Below are 14,009 nucleotides of genomic sequence, written 5' to 3' on the forward strand. Positions count from 1 at the left end.
CTTCCCTATACATGTGACTTGTGCAGTTACCGCTTCCTTTTGTTATACAGCAAATGATCTAGGGATCATTTTCTTCATAATTTTATCTAGGGACTGCTTTTCTTGTAAAGAGGGTTTTTTTCTCCTTGTTGTTCTTTTGGCTCCACAACATCTTGTCTGCACAGTAACACGACTTCAGCTGTCCCCTGACTCAGCTGTTACACCAACATGATGGCAATAAAACCTGGGAGAGACTTCTTCAACCAGTGAGCTACGTGAACTCACTCAGACCACACATGTACAGGACTTCCATGGAATTTTTATCCCGTTCCAGGCTTTTACTCTACATAAGAGAGAAGGAAAAAAGGTAGGAAGTGTTCTTGCCCACTGGTGTACTTCATGGTGACATGGGCCATCCCACAGAAATCAGTGGTCCTCCTAGGACTACATCCTTGCTTTCACAGCATTATTTCTACAACAATATTTCTATGAATCTAGAAACTTAAATACAGCCCAAAGTATTCTGGCAATATGTAAAATGCACGTGCATGAGCCCAGAATAGATGAGAGCAAAGAAAACGACTGAGATGAACAATCACATAGAAATAAAGAACATTGCGTACATGTATAGAAAATGGAAACAAATAGCTGAAAACTGCCTGAAGGCAAGTACTATTGGCGATAACGCAGGGATAATGTTTTCACAGGGATTAACTGTTCTGGAGCACTTTTCCCACGTGTAAAGCACAACATACTTTTTATTCAGATAGGTTGATTTGGCAGCCTCTTTACTGCTAGCAAAAACTATTTATTGTGCCTGTGCAGGAAAAATTCCACCCTTGGATAGCCAGAATGCAGTTCTTTTATCACATGCTGACAATTGCCTGCTGGATAGAGCTCAAGAGCTAATTTCCCACCGATAGTCCACTTCTATAGGATGCCTGTTAGAAGTTTGTGTGCCGAATTAATAATTTTCAAAAATCTTCAATAAACTTGGGTATGTGTTAATGTAACTTTTATACTGAATGTGTTAAATTCATACTTTAGAAACAGATGTGATTTCTTTGGCAAAATGTCATTCTTACAGAGGTAACAAAGAGGTACATCACTTTAAAAGAAACTGCTAAGTACAAAGACCAGCATTTACCGTTTGTTAGAATTATTTTTTTATGCAGTTTTATTATCCTGGACCTGCTGCTGATTTTCTGTATAAGCAACTTAATTTTCTGAGAGTGAAAAGAGCGTTTCCTTACATGTTATTTTAGAGCATGTGCTCTTTTTCATGATTTTTCATGCTTCAAAGATACCCCAGGGTAGCTGATACAGGAAGCAGAAACTGTCCTTATTCTCCCCACTCTTGGCTGTACCTTAGAATAACCCCAGAATTTATGTCTCTGTGAAGATAACATCAGGACCATTAAACAACATTTTCCTGATATACAGAAAAACTCCAGGGAAAAGAATCTTAAAAATAAATGAGCAGACAATCTAATACACCATAGGGGCTAATTTGTGGCATGGAGTTTGCAATTCTAACACAAGGCCACTGATTTGTTGGGTTTCCCTTGTCATATACCGTATTTAACTGTAGCAATAACTAATTGATAGATAAATAATTACTTCTTCAAGCCCAGATTAATATAGCACCCTTACAATTAAATATGACTATTACTATTATAACTCCCATTTTCAGAATCCTATTTGATATACCAGTATTTCTTCCAACTCAAAAAAAATATAAAAGACACTAGATATGTTTTAAAGAGCTGTTCTAGACTTTAACCACAGTTTTCTTGATGGCTTTTTAAGAACCACCATATACTGGAACTCAGAAAATGTACCTTTCTCAGGCCAAGTGTTATGTGAAGTATACTTTCCTTTTAAAAACACCTGAACAACCAAACAAATGCCATGTATGGACATTATATTTTAAAAAGTCAAACACTGGGAACTATGACTTCCTAAAGTAATAAACGGAGTGGTAAGGCATCCCTTATTGTGCACAAATGAGCAACAGCCAAGATAAAATGAAAATTATGTGTGCAGTACCATTACTGTGAAGCTGATGCTCAGCTGTACCTTTCTGTGGCTTTAGATATACATGAAAGGGCATGACTGTATTCCTCTAAGAAAACTTTGGGATTTGGTGACCACTATGCAACTGTGAACTCAGAGTGGTGGATTACCACCTAAATGACTTGTCCTAATCAAGAAACCAGAAGTTTAATGTGTGTATATAATGTTTGTAGCAAGTTTACCAACATGTAATATATGACTCAATTTGCTGAGGATGCTTTGTATTGAAATGTAGTAATTGGACCCTGAGGAAAGAAGATGTGTTTTACTCCTGAATGAAGTCAGGAGTGTTAATGGAGTACAGGGGACAGCACCTGACCTGCCAAAGCATCTGTGAGAGGGAAAGCATCTGTGAGAGGGAAAGTGGGATGCAGTGATTTAGTGGAACAACTGCATCCTTTCCCGCTGGGGCTAAGGCATGTGTGTGGGGGCAGGGAGACTGTGAAGGGAACTAAGGACATCTGCATTTCACTGGGACCACATCCAAAGAGCATCACCTTCCAGCTACCTGTGTTTGGCAGCTGGCTGAAAATCAGTTGGCTAGAGTTTATTCTGATGAAAACAGATCCATGCTAGGACGGAGGACATCTCCTGAAGTCATCTGCAGGTTTTACCTGTAGAGTCCTGTAAGGCTTTCACAGCACAATTTCTTGTTGTAATTGGTCCATTCTTAGACAACTCCATCATTTCAGTTACACAGTTTAATTACATAATTATCTGCACTGACACATATTATAAAATTAGGCACTGTAATTGCTACATTAATAAACACCAACACAATTAAAAGTGTTTCCAGCACCAAAAAGGTATTTATAGAAGAGGGTCACAGATCTAGTCAACATGGACACAAGAAGCAGTGGTAGCTGTCTGCTCGTTTTAATCAATGCTTTTGTATTTGGTATTAGCACTAGGGACAGCAATCACACAGCCAAAACTCATGTATCTTGGAATAGGGCTTTAACTGTCTCCTAACCTGATCAGTTTGACAGGGAGGAGCAAATTAGTGAATATCTGTCAAAGCAAGCTGTGAAGAGTCATAAGTATGCACACAGGTGTGTAATTTCCTAGTAAGGGACAACGGCAATTCTGGGGTATATCCTTCCAAATGAAAGGGGACACAGGCATCTAGAAATAACTTTGTAACTGAATATACTTCTGCTGAAAGCTGCTGACAAGGTCCATACAAAATCTTATTTCAATTAATGACCTGAGAATTTTTATTTCCTTTTTTTTTTTAATAGCTTTGTTAACATCGAAAGAATCCCCAATTGACTTTGATACTCACTTTGAGGTGAACTGTAGTGTTGATTTACACTTCTGCTTATACTGTTGTTTCTCTGGACTACAGGGAGATTTTATTTAAAGCTGCGTATTCAGTTCTGGGCTATCCACGCAACCAGACAGCCAAACTTCGCAACTTCTTATACAGGTGGATTTTACACCAACGTCTTCTGAGAATGTTTCATATGTATTTCAGCAAAATGGCAAAATCTCCTCCAGTCTGAATTTCCTTGTGTTGATTACTTTATCTTCCAAACCATATGTTTTTCTCATTTTGTTTTGTTTGTGATTGAATATAAAATTATGATAGCTAGCTAATTCTCATGCCAAGTAATGGTAAGTCATTTCAATTCAGCAATCAATAGGTTTGTCAGTGCAAATAGTCTATTCCTATGAGCCTTAATTAAACATGAAAAGATGGAAATTTACTCTCATTGAAGAGAAAGAAAGTTGATATCCCAAGGTACTGGAAATGTTCAGACTATGATTAGTAGAAACCTGACTGGAATCTCAACTAAATAACTACATAACAAAAACTACATTTAACTTGGTAACTAAGCGAGCTCCCAAATGTCTCTCCATACCACAGAACCCTAAAAAAATCTGATGTTTCATTACCTGTATAGCTATAGCTACCCACAGCAGCATGCGTTGCAGTGGTAGTAGTGATGTGCCATCTCAAAGTACCACAAGTAGATGGAGCAGGCTGAGACGCAATGCATGGCTGTGAGAGCCGTAGTCCAGACTAATCAGACCCCTTTAATTTTTGCAGTATTCATACCCAGGTACAGTGACAGTCACAGCTGTCCATCTGGGAAGCTCTGGAAGTACGTATTACTAAAGTAATTTAATTTTCTGAAGAATTGATGAGTTCCCTGGGAGGAAAGGTGGAGGTGAACCTGAGACATGGAGTCAGAGACGTCGCATCAGGGTGAAGGGACTCAGTTCAGAGCACCAAGTTCTCATCCATGCCTTATGAAACAAGAATGCTGTTTTCAGGCCTTGTGTACAAATGAGATACTGGAAGCAGGATCTGATACTAGAGGAAAACACTTCAATGTTTTAAACGAAAATACTTTAAATCATATTAGTTTGTTCCAGTGCTGAAATGAAGTGCCCTAGTTTCAAAGGCTCCTTCTGGAACCCTGTAATACCAAACAGCTTTTTTTATATTTTAAACAAACAGAAATGTTTATAGTTCCAAGAAATGTGACAAGCTGAAGTCCCCGAAAGACCTTAGTTCACTTTGTCTCAAGTAACAACAACACATGCTTACTAGCCGTCAGTTTTAGGATGATCCAGTTTTCCAAATCAAAGCTACTGAAGACCTAAAATACAGGTTTCCACTAAGACACGGTCACAGTTTAACTGCAGAGTGCAGATCATGGTGTAAATCTAGAGCAGACATTTGATTAAAGTCTGGCCAGAAGTGCCATACTATAATGTGCATGTATGACCTCAGGAAGTCATTCCCAAGCCATTCCGTAGGAAATAAAAACCCTCACTCCAAAGAAATAAAATAAGGGCCATTTATATTTTGACCCCTGAAGTAATTTCAACCCTGGCCTTGCCAAAGACATCAAACAAGTGGTTTAACTTCTTTGTATCTCAACTCTCCATACATAATATAGAGACTTTATATGGTCCATTCATAGTTATTTTGTTTAGATTGCAAGAGAAGGGAATATCTCTGAAAAAAGTACAGTCAGTATCACCACTCCCTCTCTTCACTGCACATCCTCAAGGGTTTCATTGGTTTTGTGAAGATTCTTCCTTGTGATGAGAAGGAAAGCACTGAGACGGTATGAATGGAGCTAAGAAATAGGAATTTTCAGGACAAAAAATGTCCAAAACACTTGACTTTTGCAACAGTGCACCACTGAGCAGTCTTGACAACTGCTCTGAGGACTACTTAACAATGGTAAAATAAGCATTGTTACAACAAATAGTAGACCTGAATGCTGTAACAGCTATGGGACTTGGGTGCTGACAGTTTGTTGGTTTTTGTTTCTTTGAGGTCTTTGATACTTTGTGTTAACAATGGCGCTCTCCACCCAAGCTGCACCACTCCTCTATTACCCTTCAGGGAAATCATAATGAATTCAGTGTTTTGCTACAGAAATAATTACAGTATCCCAAATTCATCGGTTTGATTTCTCTGAGGAATCCAACACAGAGCAAAGGTAAGCTGCAAAGGAACAAGGTCTCTTATAAAAATACATGACAGTTTTTGGAACTGGTGAGCTTCCTTCAAAGTAAATGTAACCTGTATGTTATTGTTGGAAAATTTACTCAGACTGGATTCTTTTATTGGGCCATGTTGGAAACTAGGGCATGCATGTACGTGGTGAGATTTTTAAGCATTCCAGGCTGGATCGTCTTGCCCTGGCTGGACATCCTCTCTTCAATGCTTTGGACGTGATGTTAGAGTGCCTCCAGGAACCACATAGAACCACAGAATTACAGAACTATTCAATACTTAGTAATAATCAAAGGTTTGGACTAAACCTTCACATACCCACACATCTGCTGACTCTCTAAACCCTGGAGATGCCTTTGGACAGTTGGACTGCTTTATGGATTCATGTAACCATCATTCCTGCCTCTCACAAAGAGGTTATCAGCATATGTTACTGAATTGTTCAAGCATCAGGAAGATTCATCCCACTAGCCTGGACACTCCACAAGCTGCTATTTGGAGCAATTAAGATTTAGCTATTTAGATTTAATCTCTTAGAATTGTCTGACTTCCTCATTTTCTAGATTTAGAGTCTCCAGAGATCATCTGGAGGATATGGGCCATTATGCGCTCTGCAACAGAAGCAAAGAAAAATATATTTTAGCCTTTAAAATTAGCCATAGCCATAATGCTGCAAAAAGAAAAGGACTTGTCCTTCTTCGCCTCTGAAACTGTTTTTTACTAACTTCAGGACGCTTACTCTTACCATTCATCCATACAGACTTAGTTTTTAAGTAACTGCTGCCTTCAAACGACAACTAGCAATGCGTACATTCTGCACACATGACAAGAGAAGCTCTCCAGACTCTAGATCCAGCTTGTAGAACTAGACATTAATGGAGTTTGCACCAGACTTCACAGGACTTGGGTCTCATGATGATAAACAATTCTAAGAGCTCAGTGCAGTCCTAAGCACTTAAATATGGATCAGGAATGAGAACTCCCACTAGCTTCAGTGAGATTAGGATTTCAATCTAAACTGACTCCATTCTACATTGTTAAAGGCTCTTAGTATCCCGTGTTGTTATTTACAGCCATATTTTCAGAACAGTTCGCTACTCAGCATGCTGGTCCTCTTCTGAAAATTTCTGTTTTCATTTTACTTTGCAGCTTAGATGAGAAACCATGTTTATTTATTGTATTTTATTTTTCAGTATGGTTGCTGATCTTTAAAGCTGTTTACTAAAAACAGATCTTAAAAGATGTTCTGTAAAATGATATGAAGTCCAGCCATTATTTTTCTTGGGATTAGTGCAGAGACCGAAATGCAGCAGAAGGGCCTGTTACCAGTATCCTCCCCTTCCCCAGATCATTCGAAGTTAGCTTCAGAGTTAACACAGCCTTTGGGATTTGTTTGGTTTTGTATGTAAAAAGCATTCTGGCCCTTTGTTTTAAAATTCATGCAGCACAATCTCAGCTTCTGTTTGAAACATATAATAAGCCTCTTACGTGGTTTTCTAGTAGACCTGCATTTTGGCACAGCACCTGCCTATTCATCTTTAGAAGGAGCAGGAGGAGGAGGAATAATGGCAAAAGCAGTTTTGCATGGAAAACATCTAGGCAACAAGACCATGTCTTTTTTTTTTTGTTTTAACCAAGTCCTGTATGAAAAGCAATTGCAATCTCTTTTGTTTTAAAAGTTATCAGAACCCAATTTTAATACAGCTTTGGAGCACTAAACGTATACTTCGTCCTGAAAAGCATTCCCCTGTGATAATACTGGACCACAAACACATTTGCTTTTCAAAATACTGCCTTTTGGATTCTACTATATTAATTTTCCTTTCACAGGAACTTTCACTGCACTTCTGGTGAAAGGTTTTTTACTCTTCAGGAGCATTTGTTTCTAATGATTTTACTGTAATTGTCTCAAATGTGCAGATTTGTATTAAGTGCTTAAGGAATGCATTAACAATCTTTACCTCGTGGATTGTTCTACAAACACCCCCAAAGCTAAACTTCCACTGATGCCAATAATGCTACTGTTATTTCTGTCTAGCCTCTATTTGCCTGTCTACATATTTGCTACTTCTTACAGAGCCACCTTGTAATGCCCCTGGATCAGAGCTATTCGTTGCTTTACTTGTTTGCATCCAATGCTATTTCTCGTTGTCTCTAACATAACAATAATAGTTTTATTATTCTGTAACTGTTTTAAAAATTCAGTAACACAGCAGTACTATTAAAATTTTTTAGAATCATGTTTATAAATAAATACATATGATGTTTTCTGTGTTGCAGTTAAATTTAGGTGATGCATCCAGCAAACATACCGTCATATTATCCAGGAAGACTGCTAGCATCCCAGATGTGATCTTCGGGAAGGTAGAAACAGCATGGGCTAAAATCATTGTATGAGTAGATAGATCAGTATTTTTGATAATCTGCATGATTTCAAAACATGCTGTAGTTCGTTAGCAAGACAGGATTGGTGTAATATACCTAAATATATTAATTATATTAGGTATAATATACCTAACATTGGTATAATATACCTAAAAAGTACTCCAATTATAGGGAGAACTTAAGTGGTCAAATCACACTTGTAAAACCAGCACAGCTCCTCCAGTTAAAAGTGATGATACCAGGAAAATCAGTTTCTGCCAGTGCAACTGCATCTATGTTAGGGGCATCTGTAAACACAGCTGTGCTGTTCTGGAATCCCACTTCTTCACAGCCACTGAAAGCCTGAAACGCAGCTCTAACCTAACATTTTGAGGAGCTCTGTGCCATCTTTAGAAAGATGCAAGTCTGTCTTGAAAATCTGGATAGAGAAAAAGAGGCTGCAAATATATCCACTTAAAATTTCAATAGATTTTTGAGATTCTTTTGTTCTACACATATTAAAATGGAGGACTAGAAATCAATTCCCTTCAAGGCAGGAAATGTGAGATAGAAGCCAAAAATATGACAAACCATTTGACTGTAATTAATCAAATAGCACTACCATTTTTTTTTCATTTAAACGTTATCTATAAAACCCCAAAACATAGCTAAATAATATATGTGCAATACATTCACAAATTACTTTATTTAATGTTAGTATTATATCATGATCACTCCCAACCCCACCATTTCAGTTAAAGGACCATCAGTGCTTGTTTCTGTTATTAATCCAGAGGATATGCTTCTCATGTTCAGTGACCCAGTTCCAAGAAGTATCACAATATAGAAGCCTATTTTCCACTTAATAAACATGCATAATTCCTGTGAACATTAGCGCTGATTATGCACACTTACACACTCTAGGGCATATTCATCTAAACCCAGTGAATTCAAAAGATCTAAAGGAAAATGTATTTGGCCCTCTAGACTGCAAGAAACCCTAAAGAATGATAGGAACAGTCCAAAATGTTTTATTGGTATATTCTGTTTTAACAACAATTTTGTATATTAATTTCTTCAGCTCTCTGCCCACAATGCTAATGATGCTTTATGTAAGGTAAAAGAATGAAGGAATTTTTAGGATAGAAAAAAAGAAAATGAAGGAAGCAAGCAAGAATTAAGCTTAACGGTTAGGATATTCTCTCTGAAGGTGGAAATTGTAGGTTCCAGCCTGTCTGATGCTACTTATCACTATTTCCTGCAGAAAAAGAGATTAATTGGGATATTGCCAGCAGTCCAGAAGGTCATACTCCATCACAGGTACAGCAATGAGAGGGTGTGCAGTGCAGATTCAAACTCTTTACAGGGACATCATAATTGATTCAGAGTTTCCTACAGTTTGATGAGTACTTAAACTACTGTGGTAAAGATAAGGCATTCACATTACCTTCATTACTTATGAGAGAAAGAAAAAGGACTCCAGTCACTTGATTTTGCTTTGACTTCTAATGTCCTAGATAGTTCTCTGCAGGAGAGGTTTGAAAGATGCAACTCCCATATGAAAACAGATTCATATACCCTGGAGAAATGTAGAATTTAATATAAATTCCTGTCCTGAGCATTACCTTGTGGTTTTGCATTGGCACGTTTGTTTACAACACGCTGGCTTGAGTTTCAACTTCTTCAGGATGGTATCCACAAATTTCTCCCCCTCCCATGCTCTGTGCAGACTGTCAGGACAGCTAACTCAGTGTTTCAGCATTTAGGAGTCTCTGGCTCTGGGCTTACAGTATATGAACAATTCTTCAATAAACTATTTTAAAAACTCCTGGAACATTCACTTCACTCAGCACCATGGAGGAAAACATGAGCCCTAATAGCTTTCCACAGATTCTGGATCCCATGAAGAATCTATCCACCCAAAAATGTACCAACATCTTTAATGAACCTGTTAGATTGCATACAATGCTAATATACAACCTGCTTATTTCAAAAAGGTGTTCTGGATAAAATATTTTTATAGACACTTCCACTAAAAGTGCTGCAAATTATTTTTCTGTAGAGTCCGTTTGTGTAACTGCTATTTATTTTAAGCACTGCATGATTTGTATTCATAATGGAAACTTCAATAGCAAAAGCTTCCAAGCCAAGCTAGAGTAATTTCCCCTTTAGTCAATACAGTCTTCATCTACATCAGTAAACAGCACAGTACAATTGATGCAAATGCGTAGAGTGGAAGAGTTAGTGTTGAGGACCTGACATCCACATCACACATGTTCTGGATGTTTTATTTCAGGCCAACTCTAGTTTATTAGTAGGCATTAGATACAGAAATACATTAAGTGTGATCCCAGGACACATATTCTAGTTACGTTTCATCCGAAAAAGTGCAGTTTCTGTGCCCCAAGATTGTGCACCCCATTCTGTAACTATAATGGAAGAGAAGTAAGTGGACATAACCAGGAAATTCACCTCAAAATATTGCCCCCATATAATCTAAAATGTTTTTGCTCTTTAAGTTGAGGACATTTTCTACTGTGTGTGCGTGAAAGAAGAGCTTTCTTTGCATCTTAGATGACCAACACCCTTTTATCAATACACATGGAAGTGCACCAAACAACTCTCATGAACAAAGAAACGATGTCATCTTAAGAAAACGTAAACCTGAACTGAAGGTAAGTCTTGTATTTCTTTTCCAAATACATTGATTTATGGAAATCTTCTTCAATAAAATCCAGTTCAGACCAAGAGATAAATGTCATCCCTCCCAACTATAAGTTCACGCAGAGGAATTACTAATCAATACAAGCTTCATGCATTTTCACCCTGAATATGCAGTAAAGAAACTGAAATGCTGTAAATGTAATCATAATGATTTGGGTCTCCTGCTGGTGGCTCCTCCTGGAAAGCTCAAATTTCACATGTGGGGTTTTGTCTGCAGCCGGCAGCAGGGGCAGGCACAGAAGTTGCCACCATAGCCAACATTCCTCAAAGAGCCCAGGGTCGTGATTTTACAAGAATTTCTGTGACAGAAGGAGAAGTAAAGGTCTGGATTTACTACAGCTAATCGTATTTCTCCTCTGCAAAATTAGTATTTCACCCTGTATATAGGCATTATATACAGAATGACAATAAACTGGACTAAACATACGAGAGTATAGAGCAGATCTCAAAACCCGTAATTACCAAAGCAAGGGAGACAATCTTATTTGATGTGCATATCTAAAAATATGAGGCCATAAAACTAAAAGTCAGATAATGCAGCTTAGTAAGACTATAGAGCTGTTTCCAAATTTCAAGAGCAAAATACTGCTGTGCTCTTCATGTTATTTTTTGCACTACCATTTTTGTAAACATGATATTGAATTTACTCCCTGATATTTCTTCATGAGTAAAGTATCTTGTGAAGTATCTGTGAACACTTCAAACACCCCTTTGAAGGCAGGAAGTTCTAACAGTTTCAAGCTATTTTCAGAAGATATCTTTCCCCACAACATACAAAATCATAAAAGAAAATAAAATTTAATTCCTTTACTGCGATTTGCCAAAAAGAAAATAATGATGTTAAGCATTTGACATACTTTATTAGGAACCCATATTTTGTAAAGACCATTTACTTTCCTCAGAAACATGTATGAGAAATGATTAGATGTCTGGTCTTGCTGGATGTGCACTGTATACTGTTTAAAATGGAAGCTATAAATTATCAGTCAATAACAAGCACAAGACCTGAGGCAGTAAAAATTCTTTCATCTGAAAATAACAGTTATTACAAAGTCAGTTGTTTCTTAAAAAAAGGATGAAGGCATAAATATTAAAATATGAGGACAGAAGCTTACTGATGTAAGCTGGAGTTAGCAGTTTTGTTAGACCATTCATTAGAAGGAAAAAGGGGCTAGGTAATAATTTACAGAGTGATCTGGTTCAAGGCTGAAGAAATTTAGGAAAGGACTGTAGCATGCATTTAAGGGAAAAGACAGTCCCACTTGTCTGCAGAAACTGTCAGTGTGCTCAGTGTTAATTATTTACATTTGAAAGGCTTTTTTAATTTTTATTCAGCCTCACATTGTATTTATGAACTGTTCTGATCCTACTGTTCATCATCACCATCCAATATTTTTCCTAATTAAAATTACTTTGAAGTCTCTGACCTTTAGGCAGACACTCAATTCTGAATTAAAATATAATTATCTTTGTAACATGAATACACTTCTTATACTGCCCCCATGTTCTTCTTGTTACAGAATAAATACATAATAAATATAAGGAAAAGACTACATTGAACTTGATAAAATAATGAAAAATAAGAAGAAAATAAACCAAGCAGCCTGGTTTTCCTTTCCTATACAAGGGCAAAGAGACAGCAGGGAAAAAATAAAGGCAATACTTAAAATTTAAAGAAATCCTTTGTGCACAGCGCATAATTTATCTGCAGGACATACTGTCACGAAACTTCACCACTTTTTCTGAAACCAAAAGGAGGACAGAATTTTATATGATAGGTCCAGCAATCACATGGTTTATATTCCAGTGGTATTACATGGGTACAGCACCATTTATTGAACAGGAACACAACCGCTCGTTGAAGGTGAAAGAGGCACATAAATTAGAGTGCAGAGAATATATTTCTTGTGAGTAAATCACAGCTTTTTTATTAAACTTTTGGTTCAGCTCACTGTAGCTATATAAATCGCTGGTGTGATGAGGGTAGCACTTCCTATTTATCTCATTGTCTTCACCATTGCTTCTCATAGCAAAGGTATTTGTTAGTCTAAATGACTGACCATATGTTTCCTTTACATTACTTTGCAACCTTTTCTACGGTCAAATAGTAGGAACTTAAATAACTTACCTTTACGTAGAGCTGCTGAAACTCCTCAAGGTTCAGTCTACCACTTGGACAGTCCTTTAGAAATCCTTTGTACCACTGTTTTAGCTCGTGTTCATTGAACTCCGTGCTCTTCACCAGATCCTCCATCACCTCAGGGGCCAGCTTGCTATTCTGTTTCCCCATTCTGCCTTAAGAAGGAATAAATTAATAAAATTAGCCAAGTTGCTGTGAACATTTTAAATTCGAATTAGCGACAAAGCTTGAACACATCACTTGTTTTGTACACGCTGCTGCTTTTAGTCAAACTCAACTTCATGGATTCAGTAGTGAATAGGAACCTAAGCTATGCTTGAATATTATTAGATGCTTATAATGGCGAAAAAGAAAACATTCTTTCATTTAGGAGTCTTAAGGCCTGAAGACAGACTGCTCCTTTGCCTTCAAATTAGGTAATTTCTAGCTTTTCTTTACACTAAGGCTGAAAAACATGACTTTTGCTTTGAATTTAACAAAAATTTTCACAGATTCGGGGATGTTCACAGAATTCATCTTTGTCTTGAGAATCTTTTCTGATACCACACCCCTGTTAGCAGCTATTCCTCACAGGTACAAGGCTGTGGACAGACAGGCTTGTAACATCCAGCACTAGATGATCCACTGGGAGGGAGCAATGCAAGAGTCCACACACTTGGTTTCAAGAAATGACGAAACCAAACTGGAAAAACGAATGTAATTCTTATACAATCACACATATATGTGTATATATACACACATATGTATACATGTAAGTAGAAGTATATGTATATAGTTACTGCATAGCTGATAAACAATAGATGATTTATAGTTCATCACTGTTAACTCTGGAGATATCCACTACATTTGTTATATACATTTTGCATACACACTGATAAATATCAGATATAAACCATACAGAAATAAAAAATATGCATGTGTAAAATCAGTAATTTCAGTACTATTCATGTTGGCCCTTCGAGATATTTCCAGGTCCTTTGATGTGTAACCACAGATGTCCTTCGAGAGAACTTTTGAGAAATCTTTAACTTTTTCCAGTTCTACTACAGTTTGTTTAATGACAGATGTCTTTCAGTTATTTTTTAATCAGATGACAGACAGCACTTAACTTGTCCTGTACAGAATTGCAAAGTGATGAATAATTTCTTTCCTGAGCCTAGCTTAGCATTTCCATTTTTATCTCCCAGTATAGCATCTGTCTCTAATGACAGCACCATGGTGAATGCAGTGACTTCTAGTCCATAT

General features: G+C 37.2%; 1 protein-coding gene across 3 annotated transcripts in view; it reads right to left on the reverse strand.

Annotated features, from left to right (window-relative positions):
* The window catches only part of VSNL1 (visinin like 1), a 90,711-nt gene that overhangs the window by 36,734 nt on the left and 39,968 nt on the right, over positions 1-14,009 (reverse strand). For 2 of the 3 annotated variants that reach the window (XM_074861525.1, XM_074861526.1), the window contains exon 2: positions 12,753-12,919. In XM_074861525.1, coding sequence (XP_074717626.1) covers positions 12,753-12,914 — 162 coding nt within the window. In that variant the 5' untranslated portion in view covers positions 12,915-12,919. The remainder of the gene's footprint in view (positions 1-12,752; positions 12,920-14,009) is intronic. The other variant, XM_074861527.1, reaches the window with a different exon arrangement.

Source organism: Strix uralensis, chromosome 3, assembly GCF_047716275.1.
Source record: "Strix uralensis isolate ZFMK-TIS-50842 chromosome 3, bStrUra1, whole genome shotgun sequence".
Taxonomy (NCBI): Eukaryota; Metazoa; Chordata; class Aves; order Strigiformes; family Strigidae; genus Strix; species Strix uralensis.